Here is an 18,232-nt window from a genome sequence, read left to right as displayed (position 1 = left end):
AAGAGTTTCACAAACAGTTGTATATTATTTTCATCTATTAATTTGAGCAATTCAGCGGGAATTTCGTCTGGTCCCACAGCTTTTCTGTCCTTCAGGGTTTTTATTGCATAGACGACTTCTTCTTTGGTAATAGGATTTTCGCTTTCAAGGGAATTTTCATTGCGATTATAGTCTGATCTGTTCTGATCTGTAAACAATTTTGATATGTATTCCTTCCATACTTGCTTTTGTTTTGAGATTTCAAAAACGGGTTGGTTGTTATCGTCAAAGAGTATATTTGGCGGTTTTCTTCTGTATATTCCGGCTGTTTCTTTCAGCTTTTTGTGCAAATTAAAGTCGTCGTGGAGTGTTTGCAGGGCTTCAATTTCTTCACATTTACGTTTGATTTGTTCATTTTTAGCGATGCGCGTTGCGATTCTTATTTCTTTATTGACTTCCCAATATCTTTCAAAGTTTACGTTTTTGAATTTTTTCCTTTCTAATCGAAGTTCTCTGATTTCATCAGTCATCCACTCTTCATATTTTGGGGCTGGATCCTTTTTTAAAGTATTTCTCATAGTATTTTTGATAATATCCTTAACATCATTCCATACCGTTTCTATACCATCTTGCTGGATTATTCTGAGGTCGGTGTTAATAGTATCCGCCACTGCTCGTCTAATTATGGGATTGCTTAATTTATTGATATCGGGTTTCGGAACATTCTTTTTACGTCTAATTGTTGCCAGTTTTGTCCGAACATTTGCCATAAGAAGGTTGTGATCTGATGGTATATCCGCTCCAGGATATGTAGAGCATTTTGTTATACAGGAGCTAAAACGTCTGTTAATCAGAATATAATCTATTTGATTACGAACCACATTATTTATATGGTCCCGTGGGGATTTCCATGTATATAATCTTCTTGGATGGAGTTGAAATAGTGTATTTGATATTACAAAGTTGTGTTCTTGGCAGAACTGTACAAGTCTATTTCCCCTTTCGTTTCTCTCCCCCAATCCATGCTTTCCTGTGACGCCAGTTACATGTTCATTGCCAACTTTGGCATTGAAATCACCCTGTATGATGGTTAATTCGTGGGGTTTTGTCATTTTCAAAAGTTTTCCTATTTCGTCGTAAAATTGTTCAACTTCATCTGAACTTCCATCACATGTGGGCGCATAGACTTGAATTATATTCATGTTTATTGGTTTTCCATTTATTTTTACCAACATTGTTCTTTCAGACATTGGGACATATCCAGCTTCGCAATTAGCTATATGATTCTTCATTATAATACCCACGCCTTTTCTATGTACACCGTTTAGGTTTCCGGAGTGGTATACTTTTGTGTTTTCAAATCTAAAATCACCAGAGTCTGTCCACCAAGTTTCGCTGACTCCAAGTATGTCCATGTTTAATCTATTCATTTCACATACAGCATTGTTGAGTTTTCCAGTTTCATATAGGCTTCTTACATTCCATGTTCCAATATTTAGTTTTTGTTTTGTTTTACCTCCGGGGATTCTTAGCACCCTCCTTTCGCCGGAGACTGAGGGCCATTCATTCTGCGATGTGTTATTCATTTGTATGATTTTCAAGGAAAATTACTTCAGTGGTTTCCCGTTTCCTTCTGAAGGGTTTAAAGTTTTCCATCTACATATTCAGCCGCTCCAATGGAGTACAGACGCCGTTTGCTGCCGCTTATTGTAAGACAGACGCAGCTACCTGTTGGTCCGCGGGACGTATTTGATTTCCGTCCTACCACCCATATCTGGGAAGCATTCCCCTATCCGCCACCTGGGGACGCGCCCTATAGGGGTTACAGGCTCCCCCTAGTGGATTCCTTATTAGAGGGAAAATAACCAATATTTTGCAAGTAATTATATAATAACTGTGATTCAATATTATTTTTGGGTTAGTAGTCCTTAGCAGTTCAAAGAATGTTTTTAGAATGTATATAATATATTGTATATTAATTAGTCTCGATTTACATTAGGCAATTTTCCTTGCGGCATTTTACTCGTTTCCTTTTAAACTTGCCTCTTATACAAGCAATTATGTTCCGGCAAACAATGTAAATAACGAAAAATATAAAAAGAATATCCTGATAATTGCCAGTACGGTCATTTTTTCCTTTTCCTATCCCCTCCTCCTACAAACAGAGACTTGCCGCAAGTAAACTTGCTTAATGTGGATTGGGACTTACTATTTATATTTATATACTAATTGTTGCAGTTAAGGTCTGTTCCAGAACTGCAAGAATCTACTTTGTTTTACTATTTTTTTTTTCCAAAAACATAAAGAAAATAATTTTATCTTAGTAAAAAATAGTAGCTTCTTGCAGGTTCTGGAAAAGAACAATTGTTTTCCGTTTTTAATAACAAGAAAAATGTGTGCCACTTTTTGTGCTACTTTTTCGAAACACATGTGCCACTTTTTTCTAGAAATGATACTTTTTGTGACACTTTTTGAAAATTTCCAGCGGTCACGCTGAAACAAACTGATCACATTACGAAGGCATCCCATAAAATAGACGACGCCGTCACTTTATGTATTTGTGAACGACATGTTGAACTAGATTGTGAATCGTTCGTTGATCGTACGGTCACCGACTGATTATAGTTCAGTGAACTATTGAACTATAATGAACTATATCGACTGATTTAGTTCATACGCTCTTTTCAAAAAAGAAATTCCCCAAAAATCCCCAAATATTTTTCAGATATCCTCAACATTTTCCCAATTCCCCAAGTAGAATTTTTTTCCCCATTTCAAATAAAAATTCCCCAATTTGGGGAAAAATCCCCAATACTGACAACGCTGGATCGAACCGTCCAGTGAACTGGATTGCCCAACTCTAACTTCGATGTCCTCGAACTTTTTGTTTTGTTTTTTACAACAACAATGCGTTCAGAACCAAACTCACTACTTTCAAAGGCAACGCTAATGGGGTTTCTACACGGTATGTTTTTTACATATTCATGCATAGCAACTGTCACTTTTTTTCGCCCATATGTGATTCCTTCTGCACGGCAAAATTTTATTTTTCATTCGTTTTCTGTTGTTTTCTTTATTTATATCGCAGCTGTTTACCTTTGATTGTACAGACGAGAATAGAGCGCGTTCTATTCACGCGTTTTCAATCGTTGAAGTTGAGGTTCACCATTTAATAAGTCGCGAACTGTTAATATATTTTATAAAATATGAATATATTTATTGTCGTGTCCCATCCGGCATCAAATTAAAAGAAAGTCATCAAATAAAATAATGTCGGCTTTGACACCAAAAGGCTCCCTTTTTGCTATAGGCTGACAACCCGAACAAACCATCTAACATCAAACGGGAGTAATACAAACAAAGGCGACGACCAAGTAAAAACAAATCCAATGTTGCTTAAGTTCGATATTAAAATGTGTGGCGTTTATTCGCTATAGAAATAAATTAAGTTTATAAAATTAAAATGACAAGTTGTAAAAATTACCTTACATGTTTTAGTTGTCCAGCAAAAAGGACAGAATCAATGCCTGAAGGGCCTTTTGTAGAGTTAAAAAATGTTGCTAACAATTACATTACATTTTACATTTACATAGACAATAAAAACAAACTGCAATAAAAGTTATTGTTCAGTGTATAAAATATTGTTCACTGGACGTTTTCGAAAATCAGGATGCGTTGCCAATTTTAAGGTGACCATCACCGACATCCCCGCCCCCGTGAACTGACCCAGAGGGGGAGGCTTCACCAGAATCTTCATCAACATCCAAAACGGCAAGTTTGGAAATAGTCCTTTTATAACAGCCAGAGCTAGTATTGCTTCGCGCTGTAACCACATAAATATACTGATGAGCCACTGAACCACATGTCTTGTTATCATATCGAAGTCGTAGTCACTCATGGTTTCTTTCATATTATCTTCCAAGGGCCATTGTGATTCCTGACGAAATTCTGGGCTATTTTTCCACCATCCGTCTACATCACATTTTACTGAAAATTTGGCTGCTGTTGTCTCATCTGTGGGCTTTAAAGTATTCGACCACCATTTCCAATGACTCCAGTCGCTGCTATCGAGGATCCATCGTACAACCGTGTATGAATCTGTCAAAAAATAAACTATATTAAGATTTTTCACATGATTAAAGGCGATTAAATCATTCATATGAACACTCATAACAGCCATCTGCAGTTCCAGCTTGGTTATGGTGTGACAACTAGCAGAAGCACAAGCAGATTTTTCCATTACAATCAAAACATTAATTCCAACATCACTTACTTCACACCAATACGCTACCGTTGCCATTGCCTCTTCGCTCGCATCTGCGAATATATGTAAATCAACTATTCTGTTTGAAAAATCCTTAAGATAACGTCTTGAAATACGAAATCTCTCCAACATATTTAATTCAGTTAACCATAACTTCCAGTTATTATATAAATCGCTAGGCAACTCCTCGTCCGACTCTATACCCGACTTCCATACTCTTTGAATCAATATTTTAGAAGAAACCATAAATTCACAAACGAATCCGAATGGGTCATAGATTGACATGTTCGAAGAGAGCATCTGACGTTTGGCTGCAATCTTAGAAAAGTCTAAAATGGATTTATCAACTTTATGTAAATTCAAACGGAAGCAGAAAACATCTGGATTTGGCAACCAGTGTATGCCCAAAATCCTTTCAACAACATTTTGGTTCAAAAACTCACCGCTATCGTTGACTCCGCTGGCCGATTCTACACACGCTTTAATTACCATCTTGGCATTTGAAACAATATTTCTCGACACAAAACCTTCTACACTATGACTTCTAATCACGTCTTTTAGCACCTTTGCGGCTTCTTCTTCTTCATTTTGGAAACATTCGTCTACGTAATGAGTATTAAAAATTTGTTCATCGACACGAGTTGAATTTTTCACAAACACATTGGCATTCACAATTGTAACATTAGATTGTGGCAGGTGAAACAAGGGGTCTTGATTAGATAACAATTCTTTTACATTTACTTTTCCGGCATAGCTCCTCAAAATAGGGCAACATATTCTTTCAGAATGTGCACTGCAATGTTCACCATCTCGAACCATTTTATTTGCCACAATATACAAATTTTTCGAGGCTATATCATAGGAATCTGGGAATGGAGGCACGTTTTGTTTCCACAAAAGACATTTATAGCGTTCATCAACCTTTCTTGATTGGCTCTTCAATAATTTCACCGCACATTCATCATCAGTTGGCAATATTTTTTGTGTTCTCCTTTGCATCATGGATTCTCACGTCACAATTATTTTGCATCATACTCATTTGTCGTAGGTTATCTTCTGGACTGTCGGTTGAAGTGACACACATTCTGACATGAAGGGCGCGATTTTTGGTTAAGGCTTTTTCTCCAGGCGTTGGGCCATAAACAACAACACCCAATCTTGTAGTGGTTACAATCGGTCCAGCGGCAGACAACGAGCGGGGCACATCCAGTGGAACTGTCAAAAAACAATGGTGTAAACTAATGATTAATTTTGGTTGCACATTTTTATAATTTACAAATTTTATTTTTGATATGTCGACATTGTTATTTGTTACCAATCTTTTAATATTACACGATTGAATGGGCAAGGACATATTTGAAGTGGTATAAACATTTTTCATGACATATTGTCTGTCGCCTCTTCCAATACCACTTATTGTCACATCCACTACTTCCGAGCTCTCCACTACCGAATGATCATTAAGCCACTGTAGGGATAACTGTGCCGTGTTTCCTCGTAATTCCAGATCACTTGCAATTCCACTGTCTAGCATTGTTACATTAGCACCGTCATCTCTAAATGCATACGTGGAAATTGTTTTATCTTTTCCGTACAGCTTTACAGGCAATATTTGGAAAAGTATGCTACCGGCACTACTCACGGCATGGCAATTTCTTTGTTGTGGTTGTGGCTCCACTCTTCCACTATCGTTTTCATTTTCTTCATCGGCATCCACGTCATAATGCAGTAGAACATTATGGAACATTTTGCAATTATTTTTACCGCAACACACTCTATTTCGACACTGCTTCAATTAATGGCCTTTCCTAAGGCAGCAAAAACACAATTTTAATTCTTTTATTTTGTTCCACTTTTCGTCCGTTTGCATATCTGCGAATTGTTTACATTTTGCATGGTACAATAAGAAAGGTAGATGCATCGGCGAATTGCTACAACAAAGCAACTTTTTTTGTAATGTAAACTGTCAAAAGTTTCGCCAAATGGTCTCTTGTTGTCTCATTTTATCGCTTGTGTTTGCCTATAAAGTGTAGACATGCTATCTCTTACTTACCGAATCATATGGTTTTTTGTTTTGATTTTTCATGGCGAATTCCTACTTTTTTGACGTTTTAGATACGATCAGCTGGGCTGAGGCATCTACCTTTCTAATTGTACCATGCATTTTGTTATTGACGTGCAGACCCCGTCGCACACACTACAATTATTGACGGCGACACATGCAATTTGGCGGCTTGGCTTCGTGGGTTGCTGGCGATTAGTGGACACGTATGGTGCGTATGGGAGGGTATCGTGGACGATGTTAGCAACGCGTCGTAACGTTTTCAACCATGCACTGAAATCTAAAATAGAATGTGATTCATTTAAAGAAATACATTTTTCACCCCATTCCATTTGTCGGTTTATTGGTAATTTCGCTACAAGTTCACTCAGTAAAGATGGGTTATGTAAATGATGTTCTCCTCCAGCGTTTTTTAAAAATGTTGCCATATTTGAAGTTTTGGTGGCGAAATTTATTAGGGCAGTCAAATCGTCTTTATCCAGTGGGGGAATTTTACGGACTTTCATAATCTGGCTTTTGATGAGTTGCTCTGGTCTTCCGAACATCTCTTTCGGGTTAATCATTATGGCTTCAACGTTGGCAGAGCTTCCCAATAATGGTTCCACCGTCTCTCTTGCATTACCTCTTAAAGCGTCTCTCAACCTCATGATATTGTGCAGGTCGTTGTACATGAACTCATTTGTGGTGCTGTAAAAAGATTGAGAAAAGGTTGGCCATTCTTCCGGCAACCCGGTAAATATTGGATGAGGATAAATTTTCTTATGGGGTATATGTGTTACTTACGTCGGCACTAATTGGTCTAACGTCGGCTGTGGCATATTTGGCAACGGCGGTATTTTCAGTGTTGGCGGCGTTGTGATTTGTTGTGTTGGATGTGATATTGGTTGTCGTGACGTTAATGGCGGCTCCAATGGATGATCAAGAATTTGTTGTTGTGATGTTTGTGGCTGAGGGTTTTGGACGGACGTTTTTGGCTGCTGGGATGCAAAAGATTTTACCATTTCTTCCTTCAATTGTAGCATCTGATTTTGAAGCAATATTTGCATTTTTTGTTGCATTTGCTGCTGCATTTGTAGCTGAATTTGTTTTTGCATTTTCAGCATTTCTTTCCTCATCTCGGCTGTGTCAAGATCTATTAAACAGGTCACGTAAGTAGCACAACAACAACTCATTTTTGGCGGAAAATTCTTCAATATGTCAAAATGTTTGTTTACGTTTTCATACAATTTATTCACAATAACAAAAAATTTGACAGATTGAAACCAATCAGCTGGACGTTTTACGCCACCTTATTATTTCATCATGGGCTGTGTCCATTGTGGCTGATTTTTCTGTCTGTTTTTGTTTCGCTGTTTCGCCGGCAGCTGACGTTGTTGGCTTTGCTGTAGACGGCTGACTTGCTGGTGTGCATACGTCTGTTTGTAAGCGGGCACCACTTGTAGTGTTTGTTGGTGTATTAGGCGGCGAATGTTGGAGACTCATTTCGGTTAAATATGTGTCGAATCGTGCTGGGGGTTTTCCTTGCGTCGATCTTTTACTTCTCTGTTGCTTCTCTTGTGACATCAAATGGACATAAGCAAATGTAAACAAATATAAACGGCTTAACAACAAGTTGATCGGGATTCCTTAAAATGATTGTTGTTGTAGTTATTGAAGATATCACATATACGGCTTGACACACACAATTTCACAGATTGTAACTGCAGCTTCTTCGGCTTGTAGTAGATACGAATAGGCACATCAAACGAAAAGATATTTCATCTAAATTGACTCATTAAACAATTTATTGACACAAATCGGCTTGACAAATGACGAATGTTTGATATCAATGGCTCATTAAACGTAGAATAATATAATTTCTGGGGCTGATGATGCAAATTGGCTCACAAAACAGTTGGTTGACACAAATCGGCTTGACAAAATGACGATTAACAATGTTTGATATCAATGGCTCCTCAAACATCGAATAAAATATATGTTTGATATTAATGGCTTATCAAACATCGAATAAAAATAATGTCGTGTCTCATCCGGCATCAAATTAAAAGAAAGCCATCAAGTAAAATAACGTCGGCTTTGACACTAAAAGGCTCCCTTTTTGCTATAGGCTGACAACCCGAACAAACCATCTAACATCAAACGGCAGTAATACAAACAAAGGCGACGACCAAGTAAAAACAAATCCAATGTTGCTTAAGTTTGCTATTAAAATGTGTGGCGTTTATTCGCTATAGAAATAAATTAAGTTTTATAACAATCTGGTTTAGATTGTTCAGGAAAATACAAGTGAGGATTGATGTTGACTGCCGGAGGAGCACTTTGTCCCATTGTGATCTTATCTGATAGTTATCATAACGTGTTAGAATGGAGATCACCCCTTGTGATCTTATCTGATGGTTATATAACGCGTTAGAATGTAGATCACAAACTGAGCGATTTTATTGAATGTTGTTCTAGCTTAAGTACAAATCGTGAGAAGAAATAGTAGGGCGGTAATAGTTTACAGTTGCATAAAATGGTATATCGAAAGTAGTAATTGATGGGTTGTATTACAAGAGTAGTAGAATAAATTATTTACATAGTTGCATTCTGTCAGTTAAATTTAAAATACAATGAATCAATCACAATGGGAAATTGGAATATTTACAAACTCACAATGACAAAGGTACAAAACTATGAAAATTGTTACTATTGAAATGTAGAGGGCATGAAAGTGTAATTATTGAAATATGGATTGCTTCAGTCTCCCCCTCTGATGCTGAAAGCGTCCCGATGAAGCATCAGAAATTACGGATTGTTGAACTTCTATTGTAACCTGCATCAGGATTGTTGCTTCTGCTTAGGATGGACTGCATGTGGAACATTCGTTGTTGAAACTGCTATTAAGCCAAAAAGACTGTAGTAATTGCATAAAGATGGCGTTGAAGAGTTTCTCCGGAACCTCCCCCTGGAGTAAAGGTGATTAACTAACGGTAGAGGTGGATGTATTTTGCCTCCCCCTGGAGTAAAACTGCATCGTACACGTACATTGTTGGTGATTCATCAAGCTTCTTTTCCAACAGGCATTTTCTTCTTGTGGGTCATCTTTGGATACGAATGCGGCAACTGATCGTTCCAAAAATTACGCTGTGCTATTGGTTTTGTTGTTGTCCTCGGCTATTACTCACAGATGGTCGCGGTACATGGCCACGAGTTGGGCGCCATTATAACAATCTGGTGTCGATTGTTCAGGAAAATACAAGTGAGGATTGATGTAAACTGCCGGACGGACAAATTGTCTCATTGTGATCTTATCTGATAGTTACCATAACGTGTTAGAATGGAGATCATCCCTTGTGATCTTATCTGATGGTTATGTAACGCGTTAGAATGTAGATCACAAACTGAGCGATTTTATTGAATGTTGTTCTAGCTTAAGTACAAATCGTGAGAAGAAATAGTAGGGCGGTAATAGTTTACAGTTGCATAAAATGGTATATCGAAAGTAGTAATTGATGGGTTGTATTACAAGAGTAGTGGAATAAATTATTAACATAGTTGCATTCTGTCAGTTAAATTTAAAATACAATGAATCAATCACAATGGGAAATTGGAATATTTACAAACTCACAATGACAAAGGTACAAAACTATGAAAATTGTTACTATTGAAATGTAGAGGGCATGAAAGTGTAATTATTGAAATATGGATTGCTTCAGTTTATAAAATTAAAATGACAAGTTGTAAAAATGACCAGAATCAATGCCTGAAGGGCCTTTTATAGAGTTAAAAAATGTTGCTAACAATTACATTTTACATTTACATAGACAATAAAAACAAACTGCAATAAAAGTTATTGTTCAGTGTATAAAATATTGTTCACTGGACGTTTTCGAAAATCAGGATGCGTTGCCAATTTTAAGGTGACCATCACCGACATTTATATTTATTTAAGTATTTTAGCCACGATCTCATAATATGGACCATAACAAATAATTTTCGTTGAAGCTGCGTTGGTGGTAATATAAAAAAAATGGGAAAAATGTGTTGAAGTTAACAAGTTTTTTTGTGTTCTTTTTTGATTTCTGGCAAAACCACGCAAAATTCGAACCTATGCCCAAAGAAAGAACTAAAGAATACCTCTTGGGAAACATGGTTCTAGTGTATAAGTTTTCGATATATACACGGCATCCCCCTAAAATCGATGCTGACATTTTGAAGTTTTGATTTCAGTGTTCTTCGAATTTTTCTTATAATTAGAGGGTGCAACTAGAAAATAATCCAAACTAGTTTATAGGATTGTAGAACTCGCGATTCCACGTCGTTCGATGTATATCTCATTAGTGTGCTCCGTACAGCTTCCTAGTAATAGGAGTCCAAAGGCGAAAATTTGGTGCGTAAATTTTCAGAAAAAACCTATTTTTTGGCTTTAAAATTTACAACTGTCGTGTGAACCCCGCGTGATTTTAGTTTTTTTACTTGCCGGATCTAATGAGCTCTTCCGCGGTCGAATCCATCCACTAAAACGCCGGATATAGATACCTTGAAAGTAGAAAAATCTGCAAAAATATATTTTGACAATTCCGCGAATTGAACCGCGATTTTCTTTGATTATTTTTGCATAAATGTAATCGTTTATACGCGATTATAATATTTGCCAAAAAGGTGTGTCACAAATAACAAAGATTCAGGAGTAACATCCCTATTTATTCCAAAATAGAATGCGGTGGCACATCCGCAGTTCTTGACGAATCTGTCTAAAATAATTTATATTGACGTATTTTTATAGGGGGCCATTGAAATCGGATGCACCTTATAATCATATGCACATCGCGTAATTTTTGCCCAATTGAAGGTTTTTTTAATAGTAAGATGCAACTGATGGCACACTTTGGCCGCTGAATGAAACATGGGAAAATCCATGCATATTGATAGACATGGACTCCCTGTATCCGAAAAGCATATGCACCTCAACCGATTTAAACCAATTCGCGAATTATACGGTTTTTAACTTCTATGTTTTTTCTTTGATTGTAATTTCCATATTACTCTCTACTTCTTATTTCTATTGCTTAGGGTTAGTTTACACTATATGTAAATGTCATATGACACAAAATAAAATCATTCCATATCTACCCACGGAGGCAATGTGGAGACGTAGTTTTATTACATTATTGCTGGTGTGGACGCACAGAGTAAATTGCGTAAGGAAAATCTCCAATATTGCACATATTAGCGAATATATAACGATGGAAAAGTTCATGTCATATGACATTTACATATAGTGTAAACTACCCCCTATCACAGAAAGCAAATATACTTTCACGATGACTAATTACTTTTCTCGTAGAAGTTTAAGCAAAATATTGCAGGATTTGGATCGAAATTTAGCGAAATAATAGAATAACTCCCAACATTTATTTTTCAAATTTTTCGTATTTAATCATAATACAAGAAGAAAGGTAGTTTCATGCTAACAGCTGTTTAAAATTTTTTCAAATTTTGAATTTGAAGTACATTCATTGCCAAACTGAATGAAGGTATACATACATTGTACATACATGTGTCATTTTCATTTCAATTTACAAAAATACTGAAACCAAAAATGTTTTGTTTAAAATTTCCTTATTTCTGATGGACAAACAGGGAAGAAAAACAGATATACTCTCCCATCCCGCTGTTGGTAGTGCTATGAAACTTAAGCAAGTTCCGTGAGTTGGTATAAAAACTCAATGATCAATTAATTAACTGAAATCATTGCAATATAATCAACTTGTCACGTAATCGGTAGAATATAAACAAGTGTATGTTGTGTAATTACGCAAATTGAATTGTCTGAAGCCTTTATGCCCCAGTCTTGATTTCTCGCCCGTTCTTCCAATGTGACATTGTAGTTAGACAAACACGACAATGTGTCCCTGATAATATTACTAAGGAGTCAATAACCCAAGGTCACGGTGTCCAACAATTTTGAACTGTTGAAATCAGATCAACACCAGTGAACCATCATCGTGAGGAGCCGATGATTTTACCGGCTTGAGTGTTACCGCCGTGAGCATCCCTGACACGATCTACTTAACAGGCTTCCCCAACACAGGCACGTCGGGAGTGATCTTCATGATCTGGAGAGAGGCTTAAATAGCATTCATACTAATGCAGTTGCGCAGGCAAAGGTAAAACACTTGGAGGCAACCCTCATCCATCGCAGCAGAAGAACCCCCACGAAGCAGCCGCCTCAATACATATTGGGCCCGAATTGATGCCACGATACCCAACACATTCCCTGCTTGTGGATTGGGACCGTATGACACGATGCATATGTTGTCTCCTGATTCCGATTCGATGCTCCTGATGAGAATCGAACGAGGCTCAAATGATCTGATATTGTGGCCGATTAAGAATGGATAAAGTAAAAAATTGAGAATAATTGTTGAATGTCCAATTTGTTAAATATACTTATACGTTTTATTAATAAAAAAAACACTAAAAATAAGATATTTTCATGATGGAAATAGTCTCTTTTGTCAAAACACCTCACATCCTCCAGATATAAAGCTTTGGTTACGGTTAGGAATGGTGGAGATGAGTTTGTAGTTCTTGAAATAGGACACCCACGGACAATGTTGTGGTGGATGCAACTGCTGTTGTTAATCTTGGGGTAAACTTTGCTAAATTTGTTGTATCAGCAATGGATTATGTGGGGCCCAAACTATTGAACTGATCGTTTTGGATTATGTCAACTCCTTTTGCAGAATCAAAAGACATACCAAAACATAAAAATTTCTTCCTATACACAATTCAAAGCTTGCTGCTGCGGATACGGATATTGTGGCATCTCTTTTGTTCCAAATCAAATGATAATTTCATCTGTGTGCATTGCAAATTCCGGTTCATGCAACACAAAGACTTAAACAAGGGAGCATTTGTTGTAATGTTTTTCGCCCATATGTGATTCCTTCTGCACGGCAAAATTTTATTTTTCATTCGTTTTCTGTTGTTTTCTTTATTTATGTCGCGTACAAACAAAACAGCTGTTTACCTTTGATTGTACAGACGAGAATAGAGCGCGTTCTATTCGAAAAATTTACATATGGTAATATTCAAAAAAGCTTTTCAATCGTTGAAGTTGAGGTTCACCATTTAATAAGTCGCGAACTGTTAATATATTTTATAAAATATGAATATATTTATTGTCGTGTCCCATCCGGCATCAAATTAAAAGAAAGTCATCAAATAAAATAATGTCGGCTCTGACACTAAAAGGCTCCCTTTTTGCTATAGGCTGACAACCCGAACAAACCATCTAACATCAAACGGCAGTAATACAAACAAAGGCGACGACCAAGTAAAAACAAATCCAATGTTGCTTAAGTTCGATATTAAAATGTGTGGCGTTTATTAGCTATAGAAATAAATTAAGTTTATAAAATTAAAATGACAAGTTGTAAAAATTACCTTACATGTTTTAGTTGTCCAGCAAAAACGACAGAATCAATGCCTGAAGGGCCTTTTGTAGAGTTAAAAAATGTTGCTAACAATTACATTTTACATTTACATAGACAATAAAAACAAACTGCAATAAAAGTTATTGTTTAGTGTATAAAATATTGTTCACTGGACGTTTTCGAAAATCAGGATGCGTTGCCAATTTTAAGGTGACCATCACCGACATCCCCGCCCCCGTGAACTGACCCAGAGGGGGAGGCTTCACCAGAATCTTCATCAACATCCAAAACGGCAAGTTTGGAAATAGTCCTTTTATAACAGCCAGAGCTAGTATTGCTTCGCGCTGTAACCACATAAATATACTGATGAGCCACTGCACCACATGTCTTGTTATCATATCGAAGTCGTAGTCACTCATGGTTTCTTTCATATTATCTTCCAAGGGCCATTGTGATTCCTGACGAAATTCTGGGCTATTTTTCCACCATCCGTCTACATCACATTTTACCGAAAATTTGGCTGCTGTTGTCTCATCTGCGGGTTTTAAAATATTCGGCCACCATTACCAATGACTCCCGTCGCTGCTATCGAGGATCCATCGTACAACCGTGTATGAATCTGTCAAAAAATAAACTATATTAAGATTTTTCACATGATTAAAGGCGATTAAATCATTCATATGAACACTCATAACAGCCATCTGCAGTTCCAGCTTGGTTATGGTGTGACAACTAGCAGAAGCACAAGCAGATTTTTCCATTACAATCAAAACATTAATTCCAACATCACTTACTTCACACCAATACGCTACCGTTGCCATTGCCTCTTCGCTCGCATCTGCGAATATATGTAAATCAACTTTTCTGTTTGAAAAATCCTTAAGATAACGTCTTGAAATACGAAATCTCTCCAACATATTTAATTCAGTTAACCATAACTTCCAGTTATTATATAAATCGCTAGGCAACTCCTCGTCCGACTCTATACCCGACTTCCATACTCTTTGAATCAATATTTTAGAAGAAACCATAAATTCACAAACGAATCCGAATGGGTCATAGATTGACATGTTCGAAGAGAGCATCTGACGTTTGACTGGAATCTTAGAAAAGTCTAAAATGGATTTATCAACTTTATGTAAATTCAAACGGAAGCAGAAAACATCTGGATTTGGCAACCAGTGTATGCCCAAAATCCTTTCAACAACATTTTGGTTCAAAAACTCACCGCTATCGTTGACTCCGCTGGCCGATTCTCCACACGCTTTAATTACCATCTTGGCATTTGAAACAATATTTCTCGACACAAAACCTTCTACACTATGACTTCTAATCACGTCTTTTAGCACCTTTGCGGCTTCTTCTTCATTTTGGAAACATTCGTCTACGTAATGAGTATTAAAAATTTGTTCATCGACACGAGTTGAATTTTTCACAAACACATTGGCATTCACAATTGTAACATTAGAATGTGGCAGGTGAAACAAGGGGTCTGGATTAGATAACAATTCTTTTACATTTACTTTTCCGGCATAGCTCCTCAAAATAGGGCAACATATTCTTTCACAATGTGCACTGCAATGTTCACCATCTCGAACCATTTTATTTTCCACAATATACAAATTTTTCGAGGCCATATCATAGGAATCTGGGAATGGAGGCACGTTTTGTTTCCACAAAAGACATTTATAGCGTTCATCAACCTTTCTTGATTGGCTCTTCAATAATTTCACCGCACATTCATCATCAGTTGGCAATATCTTTTTTGTATTCACCTTTGCATCAAGGATTCTCACGTCACAATTATTTTGCATCATACTCATTTGTCGTAGGTTATCTTCTGGACTGTCGGTTGAAGTTGCACACATTCTGACATGAAGGGCACGATTTTTGGTTAAGGCTTTTTCTCCAGGCGTTGGGCCATAAACAACAACACCCAATCTTGTAGTGGTTACAATCGGTCCAGCGGCAGACAACGAGCGGGCCACATCCAGTGGAACTGTCAAAAAAAAATGGTGTAAACTAATGATTAATTTTGGTTGCACATTTTTATAATTTACAAATTTTATTTTTGATATATCGACATTGTTATTTGTTACCAATCTTTTAATATTACACGATTGAATGGGCAAGGACATATTTGAAGTGGTATAAACATTTTTCATGACATATTGTCTGTCGCCTCTTCCAATACCACTTATTGTCACATCCACTACTTCCGAGCTCTCCACTACCGAATGATCATTAAGCCACTGTAGGGATAACTGTGCCGTGTTTCCTCGTAATTCCAGATCACTTGCAATTCCACTGTCTAGCATTGTTACATTAGCACCATCATCTATAAATGCATACGTGGAAATTAATTTATCTTTTCCGTACAACTTTACAGGCAATATTTGGAAAAGTATGCTACCGGCACTACTCACGGCATGGCAATTTCTTTGTTGTGGTTGTGGCTCCACTCTTCCACTATCGTTTTCATTTTCTTCATCGGCATCCACGTCATAATGCAGTAAAACAATATGGAACATTTTGCAATTATTTTTACCGCAACACACTCTATTTCGACACTGGTTCAATTGGTGGCCTTTTCTAAGGCAGCAAACACACAATTTTAATTCTTTTATTTTGTTCCACTTTTCGTCCGTCTGCATATCTGCGAATTGTTTACATTTTGCATGGTACAATAAGAAAGGTAGATGCATCGGCGAATTGCTACAACAAAGCAACTTTTTTTGTAATGTAAACTGTCAAAAGTTTCGCCAAATGGTCTCTTGTTGTCTCATTTTATCGCTTGTGTTTGCCTATAAAGTGTAGACATACTATCTCTTACTTACCGAATCATATGGTTTTTTGTTTTGATTTTTCATGGCGAATTCCTACTTTTTTGACGTTTTAGATACGATCAGCTGGGCTGAGGCATCTACCTTTCTAATTGTACCATGCATTTTGTTATTGACGTGCAGACCCCGTCGCACACACTACAATTATTGACGGCGACACATGCAATTTGGCGGCTTGGCTTCGTGGGTTGCTGGCGATTAGTGGACACGTATGGTGCGTATGGGAGGGTATCGTGGACGATGTTAGCAACGCGTCGTAACGTTTTCAACCATGCACTGAAATCTAAAATAGAATGTGATTCATTTAAAGAAATACATTTTTCACCCCATTCCATTTGTCGGTTTATTGGTAATTTCGCTACAAGTTCACTCAGTAAAGATGGGTTATGTAAATGATGTTCTCCTCCAGCGTTTTTTAAAAATGTTGCCATATTTGAAGTTTTGGTGGCGAAATTTATTAGGGCAGTCAAATCGTCTTTATCCAGTGGGGGAATTTTACGGACTTTCATAATCTGGCTTTTGATGAGTTGCTCTGGTCTTCCGAACATCTCTTTCGGGTGCAGGTCGTTGTACATGAACTCATTTGTGGTGCTGTAAAAAGATTCAGAAAAGGTTGGCCATTCTTCCGGCAACCCGGTAAATATTGGAAGAGGATAAATTTTCTTATGGGGTATATGTGTTACTTGCGTCGGCACTAATTGGTCTAACGTCGGCTGTGGCATATTTGGCAACGGCGGTATTTCCAGTGTTGGCGGCGTTGTGATTTGTTGTGTTGGCTGTGATATTGGTTGTCGTGACGTTAATGGCGGCTCCAATGGATGATCAAGAATTTGTTGTTGTGATGTTTGTGGCTGAGGGTTTTGGACGGACGTTTTTGGCTGCTGGGATGCAAAAGTTTTTACCATTTCTTCCTTCAATTGTAGCATCTGATTTTGAAGCAATGTTTGCATTTGTTGTTGCATTTGCTGTTGCATTTGTAGCTGAATTTGTTTTTGCATTTTCAGCATTTCTTTCCTCATCTCGGCTGTGTCAAGATCTATTAAACAGGTCACGTAAGTAGCACAACAACAACTCATTTTTGGCGGAAAATTCTTCAATATGTCAAAATGTTTGTTTACGTTTTCATACAATTTATTTACAATAACAAAAAATTTGACAGATTGAAACCAATCAGCTGGACGTTTTACGCCACCTTATTATTTCATCATGGGCTGTGTCCATTGTGACTGATTTTTCTGTCTGTTTTTGTTTCGCTGTTTCGCCGGCAGCTGACGTTGTTGGCTTTGCTGTAGACGGCTGACTTGCTGGTGTGCATACGTCTGTTTGTAAGCGGGCACCACTTGTAGTGTTTGTTGGTGTATTAGGCGGCGAATGTTGGAGACTCATTTCGGTTAAATATGCGTCGAATCGGGCTGGGGGTTTTCCTTGCGTCGATCTTTTACTTCTCTGTTGCTTCTCTTGTGACATCAAATGGACATAAGCAAATGTAAACAAATATAAACGGCTTAACAACAAGTTGATGGGGATTCCTCAAAATGATTGTTGTTGTAGTTATTGAAGATATCACATATACGGCTTGACACACACAATTTCACAGATTGTAACTGCAGCTTCTTCAGCTTGTAGTAGATACGAATAGGCACATCAAACGAAAAGATAT

At 37.3% G+C, this 18,232-nt stretch overlaps 1 protein-coding gene and 1 long non-coding RNA gene across 8 annotated transcripts; one reads left to right on the top strand and one right to left on the bottom strand.

Moving 5' to 3' along the window:
• Positions 1–2,669: 2,669 nt before the first annotated feature.
• LOC141400011 (uncharacterized) lies at positions 2,670–3,443 on the top strand. Its single transcript, XR_012412054.1, has 2 exons — positions 2,670–2,944; positions 3,068–3,443. It is a non-coding gene; the product is annotated as an uncharacterized lncRNA (long non-coding RNA).
• LOC141400010 (uncharacterized) lies at positions 3,376–16,622 on the bottom strand. Of its 7 annotated transcripts, none has more exons than XM_073979408.1 (3): positions 16,143–16,427; positions 14,524–16,067; positions 3,376–4,077 (listed from the first exon to the last, which is right to left on the bottom strand). In XM_073979408.1, exons 1-3 carry the CDS (start codon positions 16,381–16,383, stop codon positions 4,003–4,005), a joined length of 1,860 nt encoding a protein of 619 aa, XP_073835509.1. In that variant the 5' UTR covers positions 16,384–16,427; the 3' UTR covers positions 3,376–4,002. The 7 variants fall into 7 exon arrangements, with proteins under 7 accessions (XP_073835509.1, XP_073835512.1, XP_073835513.1 ...); XM_073979411.1 differs by lacking the exons at positions 14,524–16,067; positions 16,143–16,427 and adding exons at positions 4,253–6,992; positions 7,089–8,739; XM_073979407.1 differs by lacking the exon at positions 3,376–4,077 and adding an exon at positions 13,652–14,348 and having other exon boundaries at positions 16,143–16,428.
• Positions 16,623–18,232: the final 1,610 nt, after the last annotated feature.

The sequence above is a fragment of the Musca autumnalis genome, unplaced genomic scaffold (assembly GCF_047663935.1).
Source record: "Musca autumnalis isolate F117 unplaced genomic scaffold, ASM4766393v1 scaffold_3, whole genome shotgun sequence".
Lineage (NCBI taxonomy): Eukaryota > Metazoa > Arthropoda > Insecta > Diptera > Muscidae > Musca > Musca autumnalis.
This window is presented reverse-complemented; position numbering and strand designations above follow the sequence as displayed.